The 16,542-nt window shown below is 38.4% G+C and overlaps 1 protein-coding gene across 3 annotated transcripts in view; it reads left to right on the top strand.

The window, feature by feature from the left end:
- Positions 1 to 5,677, top strand: part of LOC110464297 (G patch domain-containing protein 2-like) — a 14,647-nt gene extending 8,970 nt beyond the window's left edge. For all 3 annotated transcript variants that reach the window (XM_021519434.1, XM_021519435.1, XM_021519436.1), the window contains exons 6-7: positions 1,053 to 1,215; positions 5,011 to 5,677. In XM_021519434.1, the coding sequence (XP_021375109.1) occupies positions 1,053 to 1,215; positions 5,011 to 5,207 (360 nt within the window). In that variant the 3' untranslated portion in view covers positions 5,208 to 5,677. The remainder of the gene's footprint in view (positions 1 to 1,052; positions 1,216 to 5,010) is intronic.
- Positions 5,678 to 16,542: the final 10,865 nt, after the last annotated feature.

Genomic DNA, 16,542 nt, shown 5'->3' with positions numbered 1-16,542 from the left:
TATTAAAAAGCATGCCAACCCTGGTCGATGTGCACACTTTACAAGATAACTTGCTTGAATATATATTGATCAATATACAAACTTAGACGATAAGTTCAAAGTTGAGTGAAATCCATGCCTAATTAATTAGCATACTGTACTCTGATTGGTCAATGGTTTTATGCCAAGTAACTTTGTCAGATAAGGCAAGGGTTGATATCTTATTCAACAACAAAGGCAAAGTTCAAAGATGTTCACAATCTGTGCATAATCTATTTAATGGTTTAAAATAATCAGGTATTGGTCAAAGGGGTAAATGCCAGTTTCAGTTTTTAATGTTCTATGAAATACATTGTATGGACAAAGGGAAGCAATTCCTAATTCCTATGCAAATTAATTATCCAAAGGTTTAAAATGATATATTCTAGAGGAAACTTGGTACCATTCTTCTGACAAACCTATAAAGATATATTGTACACACAAGAAGAATAACTTCACAGTGGTACACTTTTACATAAAACCTTGATTCATAACAACTTAACAGTAAATCCTTCTGTACAATATGATGGGAACTTCGGCGTTATTTTGTTCTCCATTCCAAAAATAATATATATATCTTTTGCCTTAGCTTTCAGTACTTTCAGTACTTTGATTGCCATTTAAAATGGAAAAAAAAAATACTGCCATGTCGCATCTATTTTGAAAAAAATTGGCCTGAGAACCAAGTAATTAATTTTATTTGGCTTAACTTTTTATAAGATATTTCAAATGCAGAGAAGAAGTTTTAATATCAAGTAATCAAACCTTTTTTTCATTAATGTTATGAGCAGCAGACATCAACTGTTTTGATTTAAGTAAATAAATTAAAGTCTAAACACTTGCATAATGCAAAGTGCAACTTTAATTGAAAATGTTTCTAAAATTCTAAAAAAACAAAAAGATGTTCACTTTATGAGCCAATCCTTTGAATAACCAATTGAAATTCCTTATCTATGCAAAAAGAAAAGTGAATTTTATTTCTATAATTTGTGAACTGAAGAAGCATTCCCACAAATGTTTTTTCTCGCACACAGCATCCTGGATACACTGTGTCCAGATTTCTACAAGATCGTCAGGTGTGGAATTCTATGCAGGGAGTGATCTCCCCTGCCTGGCAATCGAGTAACAACACCAGTTCCTGTAATGATAATTCCAAACGGCGCAGGAATACACCCCCACCAACACCACAATCAGAAGGTATACCAATATATTCTATAGGTCTATCGAAATTAAAAAAAAACCAGCATGTATGGTCTATAAATATATGCAAATCAAAAATCGAAAGGTATGCCCCAATGTAAACTTAAACACCAGAAGTATGCCCACCAAAGGTATGCTTTATAAATCTCACCAAAAGATGTTTTTGCAAATATATCTTCAGCACAGAGACAAGATGCTGTTCAAGTGTGTTTTGGGGCTATTCAAGTACAATTGTATGTAATTATTATTAGGTCACCTGAGACAAAGGGGCCTGAGGGGCGGGGCTAAAAAGGGTCAAATTGACTAAAATTTCAAAAATCTTCTTCTCAAGACCCAGATATGGTAGAATCCAACACTCTTCATAGATGGAAGAGTCTTTAAGGTGCTCTACTAAAATTGTGAATTTCTTGACCCTGGGGTCTCACATTTACCCCTGGGGAGGGGGTAAACTACTATAGTTTATATAGGGAAATCACATTTTGGACCAACATTTGTTTAATTTCCATTGGAAGTAATTCAATTCAGGTTAGCATTATCAGTATTGGATAGCAGTTTGATGGGATTCACATATCAACACTGACTGACCCCCCTGGGGCTGATGGGTGGGGCCAAAAAGGGTCGAATTGACTGAAATTTTAAAAATCTCCTCTCAAGACCGAGATATAATAGAATCAAATACTCTTCATAGATGGAAGGGTCTTAAGGTGCTCTACCAAAATTGTGAATTTCTTGACCCTGGGGTCTCACGTTCCCCCCTGGGGAGGGGGTAAACTTTACTATAGTTTATATAGGGAAAACACATTTTGGACCAACATTTGTTAAATTTCCATTGGAAGTAATTCAATTCAGGTAAGCGTTATCAGTATTGGATAGCAGATTGATGGTATGCACAAATCAGCACTGACTGACCCCCCCCCCCCCCCCCCCCCCCCGGGCTGATGGGTGGGGCCAAAAAGGGTTGAATTGATAGAAATTTCAAAAATCTTCTTCTCAAGGCCAGGAATAATAGAATCAAATACTCTTCATAGATGGAAAGGTCTTAAGGTGCTTTTCCAAAATTGTGAATTTCATTACCCTGGGGTCTCACTTTTCCCCCTGGGGAGGGGATAAACTTTACTATAGTTTATATAGGGAAATCACATTTTCAACCAACATTGGTTTAATTTCCATTGGAAGTAATTCAATTTGGGTTGGCATTATCAGTATCCCCTGGGGNGGGGGGGGGGGGGGGGGGGGGGGGGGGATAAGGTGGTTTTATTAGCTCACCTGCCCAAAGTGAGCTTATGCCATATCCCGGCATCAACTTTCCCCTTTAAAAGCCTTTATCTCCTGAACGACTGATTGGATTTTAACTAAATTTGATATGAAGCATCCTTGGGACCAGGGGCTCAATGGATTAATGAAATAAGGGTGTGGCTCCCTAGGGGGCTGAGTAAGGGGCCAAAAAGGGGAGAAATTTGGGAAAATTTCAAAAATCTTCCTTCTCTATTTACAAAAATGCCAGGATCAAATACTACCCATAGCTGTAAAAGCGTTTGAGTTGTTGATATAAATTGTGATTTTCATGTCTACCAGGCCCCCTGTTTTCCCCTGGTGAGGGGGTGAAATTTAGTATAGTTTATATAGAAAATATACATAATAGGCCATATCTGCCAATGTTTTGAACGGAGTTTGCTCATATTTGACAGAAATACCTGTTAGGGGAGGAAGGTCTGCTGGTATAATTTTTGTGACCCTGACCCCCTAGGGGGCTGTGTTTGTGTTGAAAAAGGAGGCGAATTTCAAAAATCTTCTTCTACAGTTCCAGAAATGCTAGTATCAAATACTACTCATAGTTGTAAAGCCCTTCGAGTGGTTTATATACTTTGTGATTTTCATGTGCCCCAGGTCCCTCGTTTGCCATCACATACTTTTTATCTCCAACCCAACTAATGTGCTAGTTAGTAATAGTAACAACCTTAATTCTTTATGAATTATGAAGTCTCCATAGTAACGCTTCCAAGTTCTTACCCTACATGTCTGAAGTGTTTACAAATTGGCATTACAGAGCAAATGTAAATATTGTGCCATGACTGCTTAAATAACCAGGTCAGCGATACAGGCCATCTGGGCCTCTTGTTTTTTAGCTCACCTGGCACGAAGTGGCGTGCCGTCCATTGTCCGTCCGGCGTCCGGCGTCAATATTTTACTTTAAACGACTTCTTCTAAATAACCGAAAGGCCTAGGGTGTCGATTTTTCGCCTGAAGCAAACTGGGATGAAGGGCTACGAAGTTTGTTAAAATCAATGACCTTCAAGGTCACAGGGATCAAATATGTTAAAAACTTTAAACATCTTCTATTCGATAACCAAACTGACCAGGGAGATGATATTTGTCCAGGAGCATGCTTGGGTGAAGGGCTACCAAGTTTGTTCAAATTAATGACCTTCAATTATATTCAAGGTCACAGGGGTGAATTGCCTTAAAAAAACTTTAAACAACTTCTTCTCAATAACCAAAATGCCCAGGGTGATGATATTTGGCCAGTAGCATGCTGGGGTAAAGGGCTACAAAGTTTGTAAAATGAATGACCTTCACCCTTATTCAAGGTCACAGGGGTCAAATATATTAAAAACTTTAAACAACTTCTTCTGAATTACCAAATTGCCCAGGGTGATAATATTTGGCCAGAAGCATGCTGAGATGAAGGGCTACAAAGTTTGTTCAAATGAATTACTTTCTCCCTTATTAAAGGTCACAGGGGTCAAATATGTTAAAAACTTTAAACAACTTCTTCTCAATAACCAAAATGCCCAGGGTGATGATATTTGGCCAGTAGCATGCTGGGGTAAAGGGCTATCAAGTTTGTTCAAATGAATGACCTTCACTTATATTCAAGGTCACAGGGGTCAAATATGTTAAAAACATTTAACAACTTCTTCTGAATAACCAAAATGCACAGGGTGATGATATTTGGCCAGTAGCATACTGGGGTAAAGGGCTATCAAGTTTGTTCAAGTGAATGACCTTCCCCTATATTCAAGATCACTGGGGTCAAATTTGTTTAGAATCTTTAAACGACCTCTTCTGAATAAACATGGGTCCCAGTATGTTGATATTTTGCAAGTTGCATCCTGAGATGAAAGGCTATAAGATTTGTTCAACAGAATGACTTTGTTCGACTTTCAAAGTAACTGGGTTGAAATGTTTTAAAATCTTTTAACAGGTTCTTTTGAATGACTTTAATCATAAATACTGATATTTTGCCTGTAGCTTTATTTTAGATCACTTTTAAGGTTGCAAGTTTGAGATTTATACCAGGTGAGCGATGCAGGCCCATTGGGCCTCTTGTTTTTGTCACTTTGAATAATATTTCTGTTCATGGTAAAAACAAAAATCGACTCTCTGTATAAATATATCAGGTGACCGTTAAGGCCTTTGTTTTAGTCATACTTTTCCTCTGTATAAAAGATTTAAATTAAATTTTAAATTTCATTTTATTTTCCAAAAATCATGAAACAAATGATACATTTATATTAATCACTCTTGTCCGCCTGGACGAAAGTGCACAAGGAATCTTAATAAGAGAGGAAACCAGAGAACTCTTAGAAAACACATGGTCAGACCGGAACTCATTTGTGATAGGGGAATAGAACTCATGCCATCGTAGTGAAATGACTTTGCACTTTCCACTGCACCACCCAACGACCTTAACATTTGGAATCCTGAAGTTATATATTTTGCATCACTGTCAGGGTATTTTAATCGCTATAAAGTTTGATATATCAACAATTTGATGATTTTAATGTACAGGTTTCATTGGTAATGAGGCAGACCCTATCCCCGACTCGAACCTAGGCAGTAAGATGTTGCAGAACATGGGTTGGACACCAGGATCAGGACTGGGATCTGATGGAGCTGGCATCAAAACTCCAGTCATGGCTTACCGACGCCCACGAAGGCAAGGACTTGGCTGTCGGACTGCTACAAAACCACCCGATCATACTTGACTACATTTATGACTTTTAAAGACTAGTGGATCAATCAAGTGCACTGTTGTACATTGAGTTATTCATTATTAATTTGCATTAGGGCAGTCTGACTTGCAACCCCAAAGATATCTTTAAATATGTTATCATATATATTGTACAGTGTACATGTATTATAATGTATAATGTGCTACCAAAACATTAACATACACTGTGTTATGTTAATGTTTGTTTTAAGTCTTTTTAGGTCACCTGAGCTTTGCTCAAGTGACTTATTCTAATCGCTTTCCGTCTCGTCTTCTCGAGAACCAGTGCATGGATTTTTTTCAAACTTGGTCAGAATCATCCTTGGTAGAGATGAGGCTACAAAATTGTACAATTGGGATTCCTACCCAAACCCCTGGAGCCAGGGAGGGGCCGGAAAGGGAAAATTAATCAATATTTCAAAAATCTTCTTCTCCAGTCTCAGAGGTACTACAGTCATTTTCTCTGCATGTAAAGAAAGATCATCAGGGGCTTCACTTAAATTGTAAATTTCAGGACCCCCGGGCTATCCATTCTCTCTTGGGGAGGGGGTAAAGTTTACTATAGTTTATATAGGGAAATGACACTTTTGGGTATATTTTATCCATTTTCGGCAGAAAAATACTCAAAATTAGTTAGTATCATCTTTGGTGAATGAGGGTATTACATTGTAAAATTGGAATTCCTGCCCCATCCCCAGGGGCTAGGGCAGAGCCCCAAAGCGAACATTTACCAATATTTTCAAATTCCTATCCTTTGATGACATGACAAGTATGTATTGTATTTCACTTAGTTTACATGCTTATTTCCACATCACATATAAACAAAAAAATAAAGCTACCAGTACCTATGATATAACTCAGGTGACCGCTAAGACCCTTGGGCCTATTGTTTGTAATGATCTCCATGTGACAGTGTAAAATATTTTCATCAAATTTGCAAATTGAATTTGTAAAGAAATAAGTGCAGATAAGGCATGTCTGAGTGTGGTCATTTTGAATACTAGGACGTGTAATTTGCTTTTAATAGTTCTGAAAACATCAATGATTCAAATTTTACTTCAAGAATCTAATAACCTTAGTTACAGCCGAGTCCCTTCCTGTAAAGTTTTTACATAAAACTATCATAGAGTACAAACTAAAACCTCAAAATAATATAACCATCAAGAAATCGGTACATAAAGGGGATTTAATAGACTTTGATACAAATAGTTCATTGCCAATTTTTCCAAAGTTTTAGAGCTTGTTTTAACAAGGCTATTTCCAGTACTTAAAACAAAATCAGATTATATGTATCAGGTGTTCCATAGTAGTTTTGGGAACAGTCAAATCAGTCTGGGAAGGACCTTGAGAACTATCACCAAAGGGAGTCGGGCGGAGGGCAACATTTTTCCAAGTCTTCTCCAGCAACCTGAGACAAATTTAAATGGATCCAAACACATTAATGAAACACAAAGTTTCTTAATACCTCTTCAAGTAACCAGCCAGAGAAAATCTTAATTAACACACACATGGAGGAAAAAAAACAATTTCTTTGTTGAAATCAGTCCTTATCATTTGTATAGAGGTATAAAGTAACAAATTGTGGCTGTCTGAACTAAATTTTAGATGAACTTAGATGAACATGTAGCATATCAGAGCGTTTCAGAACTATCAGCAGTTACAGGTAGGAATTACAATGTGGGTGTAGGGGCTGGGCTATTAGCAGTTACAGGTAGGAATTACAATGTGGGTGAAGGGGCTGGGCTATCTGCAGTTACAGGTAGGAATTACAATGTGGCTGTAGGGGCTGGGATATCAGCAGTTACAGGTAGGAATTAAAATGTGGCTGTAGGGGCTAGGCTATCGGCAGTTACAGGTAGGAATTACAATGTGGGTGTAGTGGCTGGGCTATCAGCAGTTACAGGTAGGAATTACAATGTGGCTGTAGGGTCTGGGCTATCTGCAGTTACAGGTAGGAATTACAATGTGGGTGTAGTGTCTGGGCTATCGGCAGTTACAGGTAGGAATTACAATGTGGGCGTAGGGGCTGGGCTATCAGCAGTTATAGGTAGGAATTACAATGTGGCTGTAGGGGCTAGGCTATCGGCAGTTACAGGTAGGAATTACAATGAGGGCGTAGGGGCTGGGCTATCAGCAGTTACAGGGAGGAATTACAATGTGGCTGTAGGGGCTGGGCTATCTGCAGTTACAGGTAGGAATTACAATGTGGCTGTAGGGGCTGGGCTATCGGCAGCTTCAGGTAGGAATTACATTGTGGCTGTAGGGGCTTGGCTATCAGCAGTTACAGGTAGGAATTACAATGTGGCTGTAGGGTCTGGGCTATCTGCAGTTACAGGTAGGAATTACAATGTGGGTGTAGGGGCGGGGCTATCAGCAGTTACAGGTAGGAATTACATTGTGGCTGTAGGGGCTGGGGTATCAGCAGTTACAGGTAGGGATTACAATGTGGGTGTAGGGGCTGGGCTATCAGCAGTTACAGGTAGGAATTACGATGTGGCTGTAGGGGTTGGGCTATCGGCAGTAACAGGTAGGAATTACAATGTAGGTGAAGGGGCTGGGTTATAAGAAGTTACAGGTAGGAATTAAAATGTGATGTGAGTGTCGGGCTGGGCTATCGGCAGTTACAAGTAGGGATTCTGGGAATCCCAATTCGGGTGTCGGGGCAGGACTATTGACAAGTTACAAATAGGAAATCCAATGGTTGATAAAGCAGGCCAGACTTTCCATGATTTTTCTGTCAGGTGAGACATTTCTTGTTGATTAACAAGCACTTGTTCATGAAAAAAAATGAAGTATACATCTGTTTTGATAACTCCTATGTAGCCATGTATCCTCATGTGGAATAGAGTAATTTAAGTTATCGTATGTCTGTTGTTAGACATTTAGTGACATCCTATGAAATCTTGTCTCTGTTTGAGACTTCTGTAGCATAGGTATTGTACATACTGATACTAAATGAAATCCTTTTACTTCCTCATACTGTTGTACTAATGTGTTAATGATGTGAATTTAAGAAAGCTTTTGTCATTTATTGGCAGTCTTATTAATTCTATACATTACATATATATAAATTATCAGAAAGTCTTGTACATTTTGTTGTACATGAGAATGTACATTTTATGGAATTTTTATCATGTTTATTACTCTATGTCAAGTAGTGTTTCATAGACATATTTGGGTGTGAGTGTAGCTCAAGTATTAAATATGTCAATATGTGGTGGTATGAATTACTACATAGAATATGTAGACCCATGTATATTCTCCCTCATTATTTTCATCCGAATATAAATCAATTAAATTCAAATGATAACACAAGACATAAATGGGATTATAGCTCGTTGCTCATTCATTTATTACAATCCAACCCAACTACAAACCACACCTGTATAATCCACTCTATATCCTACCCCCACTGGCCAACATACATCTACACAAAATTGCATTTGAATGTGTTTATCAAAAAACATCCTTAGACTATATATAAGATAATTAGCATGTATAGATACGGTGATGAACAACGAACTCGAAAGAGCACACCTAGCATGTGCTCCCTATATATACCCTACACCACGTGACATCCACCCGACACCTCCTCACCCAAATACTTACGGAAACAACCAAAGTAAATTTCATTTCTTTTAATACACATAAAATGTCTCTTCACATCTATTGAAATGCTTCATGTAATGACCAGGAGGCATTCCAATGTAAAACTTCAAATTTGCACACAGTGGTATTTATTTGTATTCATTGAAAATATAGGGAGGTACAAGAATTTCAAATCCATATTGTACAAATGTTTTATAACATTTGGTTGCCCCCAAACATTTCATTATCAATATAGCGTGCATGATATTATGAAGATGATAATGAGATTTACCACACTGTGTATCCAGTGGTCATGCTGATAGTCTTCTCATCATTCAGACATGAGCTGATGAGGAGAACCTTTTTCTCAAAACTGAAAAGAATAGATTTTGATTATTATATAGTTCTGTCTGAACACAGGACAGCCATTTTGACTATCGGCAGTGCACTATTGCTACCACACCAGAGGTATAAATGATAGAAAAAAGTCTGATTGACTGATGGTACAACCTACCTGTACTTTATCCCACTTCACACCTGTGTCATCATAACCTGTTACAGCTGTACATGTTCAGATAACCAAGGGAAGCTATAGTTTATTTGAATTGTGTAGTTATTGTATGAAGTTATTTTTGTGATATATTCAACATGACAGTGAATATTTCTAGTCAAGTAATACAGTCCAGACCAACTTTTAATTGCAAATTCATCAATATTTTCCCACACAATCATGGAAATAACTCAAAATATAATGTTTACTTGACATCACTGACCATATCTGGCCTAAATGATCTCTTATGTGTTGATTGGCCATTAAGAATGTTATAATAATACTTGACAATTATAGACATTGATCACAAAACTACATGATTCTGTTGTCTTACAAGTAACATTTATACTAAATGGAAGTACCTGGTAATTTAATAAATTTCACTAATTCTACTCATTTAAATGTATGTTTGGAATACTATTGAAATGAAAGTAGTATTACTCCCAACTCTGGCTCAGAAATCCTATGTGCTACTTGGCCAACTGAGATTGGAAACTTGCTACCATATTTCATCAATTTCCCTGTGGGAATATTTCAAATTATTGATTTTATAGATTGTTCTGAAAGGGTTGCACGTGAGTTTTCCAGGTATAAACATGTTCTGTTGTACAAAAATTCCAGTAAACACAAAAAATGTCCTACATTCTTGCCAAGTATTAACAGTAGACTGGGTGATTGGTTTAAAGCTATGCAGTCTTCCCAAATTAACTCATTCACTCCTGAAGACACTTTTGAACTCTTCCAATTCTAAGGTTGGAAAAGTTCATTATGAGATTTCAGGGGTGACTTAGTTAAGAAAGCATCACTGGAACTGGATTTATCTGGACAATGGTGAAAACTCTTTATAATTTATAAAGAAAAATGATACCCTAGTGGGTACAGTCACTTAATTATACAAATATTTAAAGTTGTTCTTGTGCTAAAAATGTCTATTCACTATGCTATGTATAGATATATAATGACAGGTAGTGTTTGTATTGTGTGCAATATGTCAGGTTAATTCAGTGAGTTGGTGTGCTTCATTGTCGACTGCTTGTGATGTTTTAACGATATAGATTTTGTGAATTTGGTAGTACAGTTGTACATGTATTTTACAAATCTTTCATGTTTTAAACAAGATTATGAACTCAAGAGTTTTCAACCTTCTCACGAGTTTGATTTTTCTCTTACCCTGGACAGGTGTATCCGCACTTTTACCGGTGTGAGATTTCCTTGTCTCACCCTAGGGTTGAGACGGGGGGATTCCCTTATTCATAACAATGGTATGAAGTCACTTCAACAATACAATGACGTCACGTCAACCCTGAATGTAGCATGTAACGTTATCATTACGTTGTGAATATGACACACAATGGGAGAACAGGGTAAGAGAAAAAGAATCATTCACCCCCTTGTGGGTGAGACAGGGGAATCTCAACCCTCGAGGGGAAGATTCGCCTATCTCACCCCCAAGGGGGTGAGAGATTCTATTAATCTTTCAGGTATGGTAATTTCAATCAAACTTTTTTAATGTTGCTTATGCATCTTCACCATAATATGATGCTGTGTCATGTTTATAAATATGTTGGTAAACTACCAAAGACTGTATTAGTTGTATCGGCACCACAGATATGTGTAGTGACAAAGCATGGAGATAGATATTGTAACATAGAACTTCTTTTTACTGCCACCATTTATCCAGTGGAGTTTAAGCATTGTATAAAGGATTTGGCAAACTATCAAGGTAGATGTATGTAAGAAATGAAATCTAAGTAAAAAGGATTGCTAATTTAAGGTGGTGGTAATTGAGATGGTAAAGGAAATGAGCAGTATTATAGATACCTTATTACTCTATGTCAAGTAGTGTTTCATAGACATATTTGGGTGTGGAGGCTTTACTGTACCAAAAACAGTGACACATTCTGTTAAAAGACTGGAACTCTCATATAACATTAATTAATCTATAGTTACCTTTGAGGACATTCTCAAAAAATTTGTGTTTTACTTATTTTTAGCCCAAAGGGCCTAGTGAGCTTATCCCATGCCGCAGCGTCCGGTGTCCGTTGTCCAGCAACTTTTTCCTTTAAAACGCTACTTGTCCTGAACGGCTCAGAGGATTTTGACCAAATTTAGTCAGGAGCATCATTGGCCAAAGGGTTCTCAGTTTTGTATAAACGGAGGGCATTGTCCCCCTGGGGGCAGAGGGGCGGGGCGATATAGGAGGAAAATGGGTAAATCTTTAAAAATCTTCTTCTCAACAAATAGAAGGATTTTGACCAAATTTGTCCTAGAGCATCTTTGGAAAAAGGAGCCTAAAGTTTGTATAAACGGAGGGTGTGGGCCCTCTGGGGGCATAGGGGTGGGGCCCAATAGGGTAAATAGAGGATTGTAAGCTCACCTGCCCGTAGGGCAAGTGAGCTTATGCCATGGCGCAGCGTCCATCATCCGACAACTTTTCCTATAAAATGCTACTTGTCCTGAACGGCCCAGTAGATTTGGACTAAATTTGGTCTGGAGCATCCTTAGGCAAGCAGGACTCAATTTTGTATAAATGGTGGGTGTTGCCCCCCTGGGGGCTGAGGGGTGGGGCCCAATAGGGGAAATATAGCCAATTCTTTAAAATCCTTCTTCTTCTGTAGGAATAAAGAGATTTGTTCCATATTTGGTCAGAATCATCCTTTGGGGAAGCAGAACAAATTTTGTATCAATGGTGGGTGTGGCCCCCCTGGGGGCTGAGGGGCGGGGCCCAATAGGGGAAATATAGCAAATTCTTTAAAATCCTTCTTCTGTAGGAATGAAAAGATTTGTTCCATATTTGATCAGAAGCATCCTTGGGGGAAGGGGAACACATTTTGTATAAATGGTGGGTGTGGCCCCCCTGAGGGGTGGGGCCCAAAAGGGTAAATATAGCAAATTCTTTAAAATCTTTCTTCTTTTGTAGAAATGATAGGATTTATTCCATATTTATTCTGAATCATCCTTGGGTGAATGGAAACCAATTTTGTATAAATGGTGGGTGGGGGCTGAGGGGCGGGGCCCAATAGGGGAAATATAGCAAATTCTTTAAAATTCTTCTCCTTCAGTAGGAATGAAAGGATTTGGTCCATACTTGGTCAGAAGCATCCTTGGGGGAAGGGGAACAAATTTGTATAAATGGTGGGTCTGGCCTTATGGGGGCTGAGGGGCGAGGCCCAATAGGGGAAACATAGCAAATTATTCTTTAAAATCCTTGTTCTTTTGTAGGAATGAAAAGATTTGGTCCATATTTGGTGTGGGTCAACCTTGGGTAAAGGGGAACCAATTTTGTATAAACGGTGAGTTTGGCCCCCCAGCTGGGACATGAGGGGCGGGGCCCAATAGGGGAATTGGAGGCAAAGCCTTTAAAATCCTTCTCCTACCATAGGGATTAAGGGATTTTATCCTAATTTAGTCTGGAGCATCCTTGTGCCAAGGGGACTCAATTTTGTATAAGCAGTGGGTGTGGTCTCCCAGGGGGCAGAGGGGTGAGGCCCTGTTAAAAGTTTGCTCTCGCTATATCTCAAGTACTGGATGGATATTTCTGAAATTTCATGTGTACTTACAGCACCTACCATTGAGTACTTTATCTTTACTTAATACCAATTATTTTAAACATATTCAGGTGAGCGATACAGGCCCCCTTCTTCTGAAGAACGGACAGGCCTAGAGTCATGATATTTGGCTGAAAGCTTCATTGGTAGGAGCCCTACAAAGTTTGAGAACGAAAATGACCTTGCCTGTTTTCAAGGTCACAGGGGTCAAATATGTCAAAAACTTCAAACGACTTCTTCTGAAGAACTAAAAGGTATAGAATCTTCATATTTGGCTGATGGCTTCCTGGGATGGAGCCCAACAAAGTTTGAGAATGAAAATTACCTTGACCTACTTTCAAGGTCACAGGGGTCAAATGTGTCAAACACTTCAAACGACTTCTTCTGAAGAACTGAAAGGTATAGAATCTTTATATTTGGCTGGTGGCTTCCTGGGATAGAGACCAACAAAGTTTGAGAATGAAAATTAGTTTGACCTACTTTCAAGGTCACAGGGGTCAAATATGTCAAAAACTTCAAACGACTTCTTCTGAAGAACTAAAAGGTATAGAATCTTCATATTTGGCTGATGGCTTCCTTGGATGGAGCCCAACAAAGTTTGAGAATGAAAATTACCTTGACCTTCTTTCAAGGTCACAGGGGTCAAATGTGTCAAACACTTCAAACGACTTCTTCTGAAGAACTGAAAGGTATATAATCTTTATATTTGGCTGGTGGCTTCCTGGGATAGAGCCCAACAAAGTTTGAGAATGAAAACTAGTTTGACCTACTTTCAAGGTCACAGGGGTCATATATGTCAAAAGCTTCAAATGACTTCTTCTGAAGAACTGAAAGGTATAGAATCTTTATTTTTGATTGATGGCTTCCTTGGATAGAGCCCGACAAAGTTTGAGAATGAAAATGACCTTGACCTTCTTTCAAGGTCACAGGAGTCAAATGTGTCAGACACTTCAAACGACTTCTTCTGAAGAACTGAAAGGTATATAATCTCTATATTTGGCTTGTAGCTTCCTAGGAAAGAGCCGAACAAAGTTTGAGAATGAAAATGACCTTGACCTTCTTTTAAGGTCACATGAGGCAGATATGTCAAACACTTTAAACGACTTCTTCTGAAGAACTGGTAGTTATAAAATCTTAATATTTGGCAGGTGGCTTCCTGGGAAAGAGCCAAACAAAGTTTGCGAATGAAAATGACCTTGACCTACTTTCAAGGTCACAGCGTTCAAATATGTCAAACAGTTCAAACAGCTTCTTCTGAAGAATTAAAAGGCATAAAATTATAATATTTGGCTGGTGACTTCCCGGGATAGAGCTCACCAAAGTTTGCAAATGAAAATGACCTCAACCTACTTTAGAGGTCACAGAGGTCAACAACATTTTAATGGATTTGTTCTTGAGAACTAAAAGGAATGGATTCATAAGATTTGGCTGGTAGCTTTTTGGAATAGAGCTAACCAATTTGAGAAGGAAAATGACATTGACCTACTTACAAGATCACAGGGAAAAATATGTCAAGCAACTTCTGAAGAAGAATCAAAAAGCATAGAATCTTATAATAATATTTTGCTGGTAGTTTCAACAGATGGAGCCAACAAAGTTTGCGAGGGAAATATTTTTAGTGCAATATAATATTTAATGAGAATATTTTGCTATGACTGCTTAAATATTCAGGTGAGCGATACAGGCCTCTTGGGCCTCTTGTATTCAAGGTCACAGGATTCAAATATGTTTAAAACATTAAAACAACTTCTTCTGAATAACCAATAAGTCTAGGGTGCTTAAAATTGGCCAGTAACATGCCGGGATGAAGGGCTACCAAGTTTGTTCAAATAAATTACCTTGACTTGATTTTTTATTCTATGTCACAGGGGTCAAATATGTTTAAAATCTTTAAACAATTTCTTCTGAATAACCAATAGGCCTAGGGTGCTTAAATTTGGTCAGTAACATGCCGGGATGAAGGGCTTCCAAATTTGTTGAAATAAATGACCTTGATTTATATTCTAGGTCACAGGGGTCAAATATGTTTAAAACATTTAAACAACTTCTTCTGAATAACCAAGAGGCCTAAGGTGATGATATTTGGCCAGTAGCATGTTGGGATGAAGGGCTACCAAGTTTGTTCAAATAAGTGACCTTCATCCATTTTCAAGGTCACAGGGGTCAAATATGTTTAAAACCTTTAAACTTCTTCTGATGAATAACCAATCGGCCTTGGGTGCATAAATTTGGCCAGTAACATGCTGGGATAAATGGCTATCAAGTTTGTTCAAATAAATGACCTTAATTTTTATTCAAGGTCACAGTGGTCAAATATGTTAGAAACCTTTAAACAACTTCTTCTGAATAATCGAGAGGTCTAGGGTGATGAGATTTGTCCAGTAACATGCTGGGATGAAGAGCTTCCAGGTTTGTTCAAATAAATGACCTTGATTTATATTGAAGGTCACAGGGGTCAAATATGTTCACAACATTTAAACAACTTCTTCTGAATAACCAAGAGGCCTAAGGTGATGCTATTGGGCCAGTAGCATGTTGGGATAAAGGGCTACCAAGTTTAATCAGATAAATAACCTTCATCAATTTTCAAGGTCAAAGGGGTCAAATATGTTTAAAACCTTTAAACAACTTCTTCTGAATAACCAAAATGCCCAGGGTACTGATATTTGGCCAGTAGCATGCTGGGATGAAGGGCTACCAAGATTGTTCAAATGAATGACCTTTACCAACTTTCAAGGTCACAGGTGTCAAATGTCTTAAAATCTTCAAACAACTTCTTCTCAATAATCAAAAGGCCAAGGGTATTTATATTGGCCTGTAGCAATCAGGGCTACCAAATTTGTTCAAATGAAGGACCTTGACCCACTTTTAACCTGATGTCATTGTTTGACATTCAAGGTCACACTGATATTCTGCCTGTAGCTGTATTTTAGTCCACTTTTAAGATTACCAGTGTGAGATTAATACCAGGTGAGCGATGCAGGCCCATTGGGCCTCTTGTCTCCTACTATACAAGTGAAGGGATTTATACCAAATGCAGTCTGAAGCATGCTTAGGGACAAAAGAATCAGTTTTGTTTAAACCGAGGTGTGTGAACCCCCCTCTGGGGAAGCTGAGTTGGGCCAATAAAGGGAAATAGTGGAAAACATTAAAGATCCTTATCCTTCTGTACCGTTGAAGGGATTTTAACCTAACCAAACTTGTTCTAGAGAATCTTTGGGCAAAGGGAATTGAATATTTATAAATGGAAGATGTGCCCCCCCTGAACCAGGCAGAGGAGCAGGGTCCAATAGGGGATTTTTCTTCCACCAAAACAGATTTATTAGCTCACCTGCCCAAAGGGCAAGTGAGTTTATGTTATGGTGCGGCATCCGTCGTCCGTCCGTCCGTCCGTCGTCCGTCGTCCGACTGTCCGGCGTCAACTTTTTGCTTTAAACAACTTCTTCTCAATAACCAAAAGGCCTAGGAAGATGATATATGGCCAGCATCATGCTGGGATCAAGGGCTACCAAGTTTGTTCAAATAAATGACCTTGACCCACTTTCAAGGTCACAGGGGTCAAATATGTTAAAATCTTCAAACAACTTCTTCTCAATAACCAAAAGGCCCAGGGTACTGATATTGGGCCTGTAGCATGCTGGGAT

This window comes from Mizuhopecten yessoensis, unplaced genomic scaffold (assembly GCF_002113885.1).
Source record: "Mizuhopecten yessoensis strain PY_sf001 unplaced genomic scaffold, ASM211388v2 scaffold10981, whole genome shotgun sequence".
In the NCBI taxonomy this organism is placed as follows: domain Eukaryota; kingdom Metazoa; phylum Mollusca; class Bivalvia; order Pectinida; family Pectinidae; genus Mizuhopecten; species Mizuhopecten yessoensis.
The sequence above is the reverse complement of the archived record's forward strand: the minus strand, read 5'-3'. Positions and strand labels throughout refer to the sequence as shown.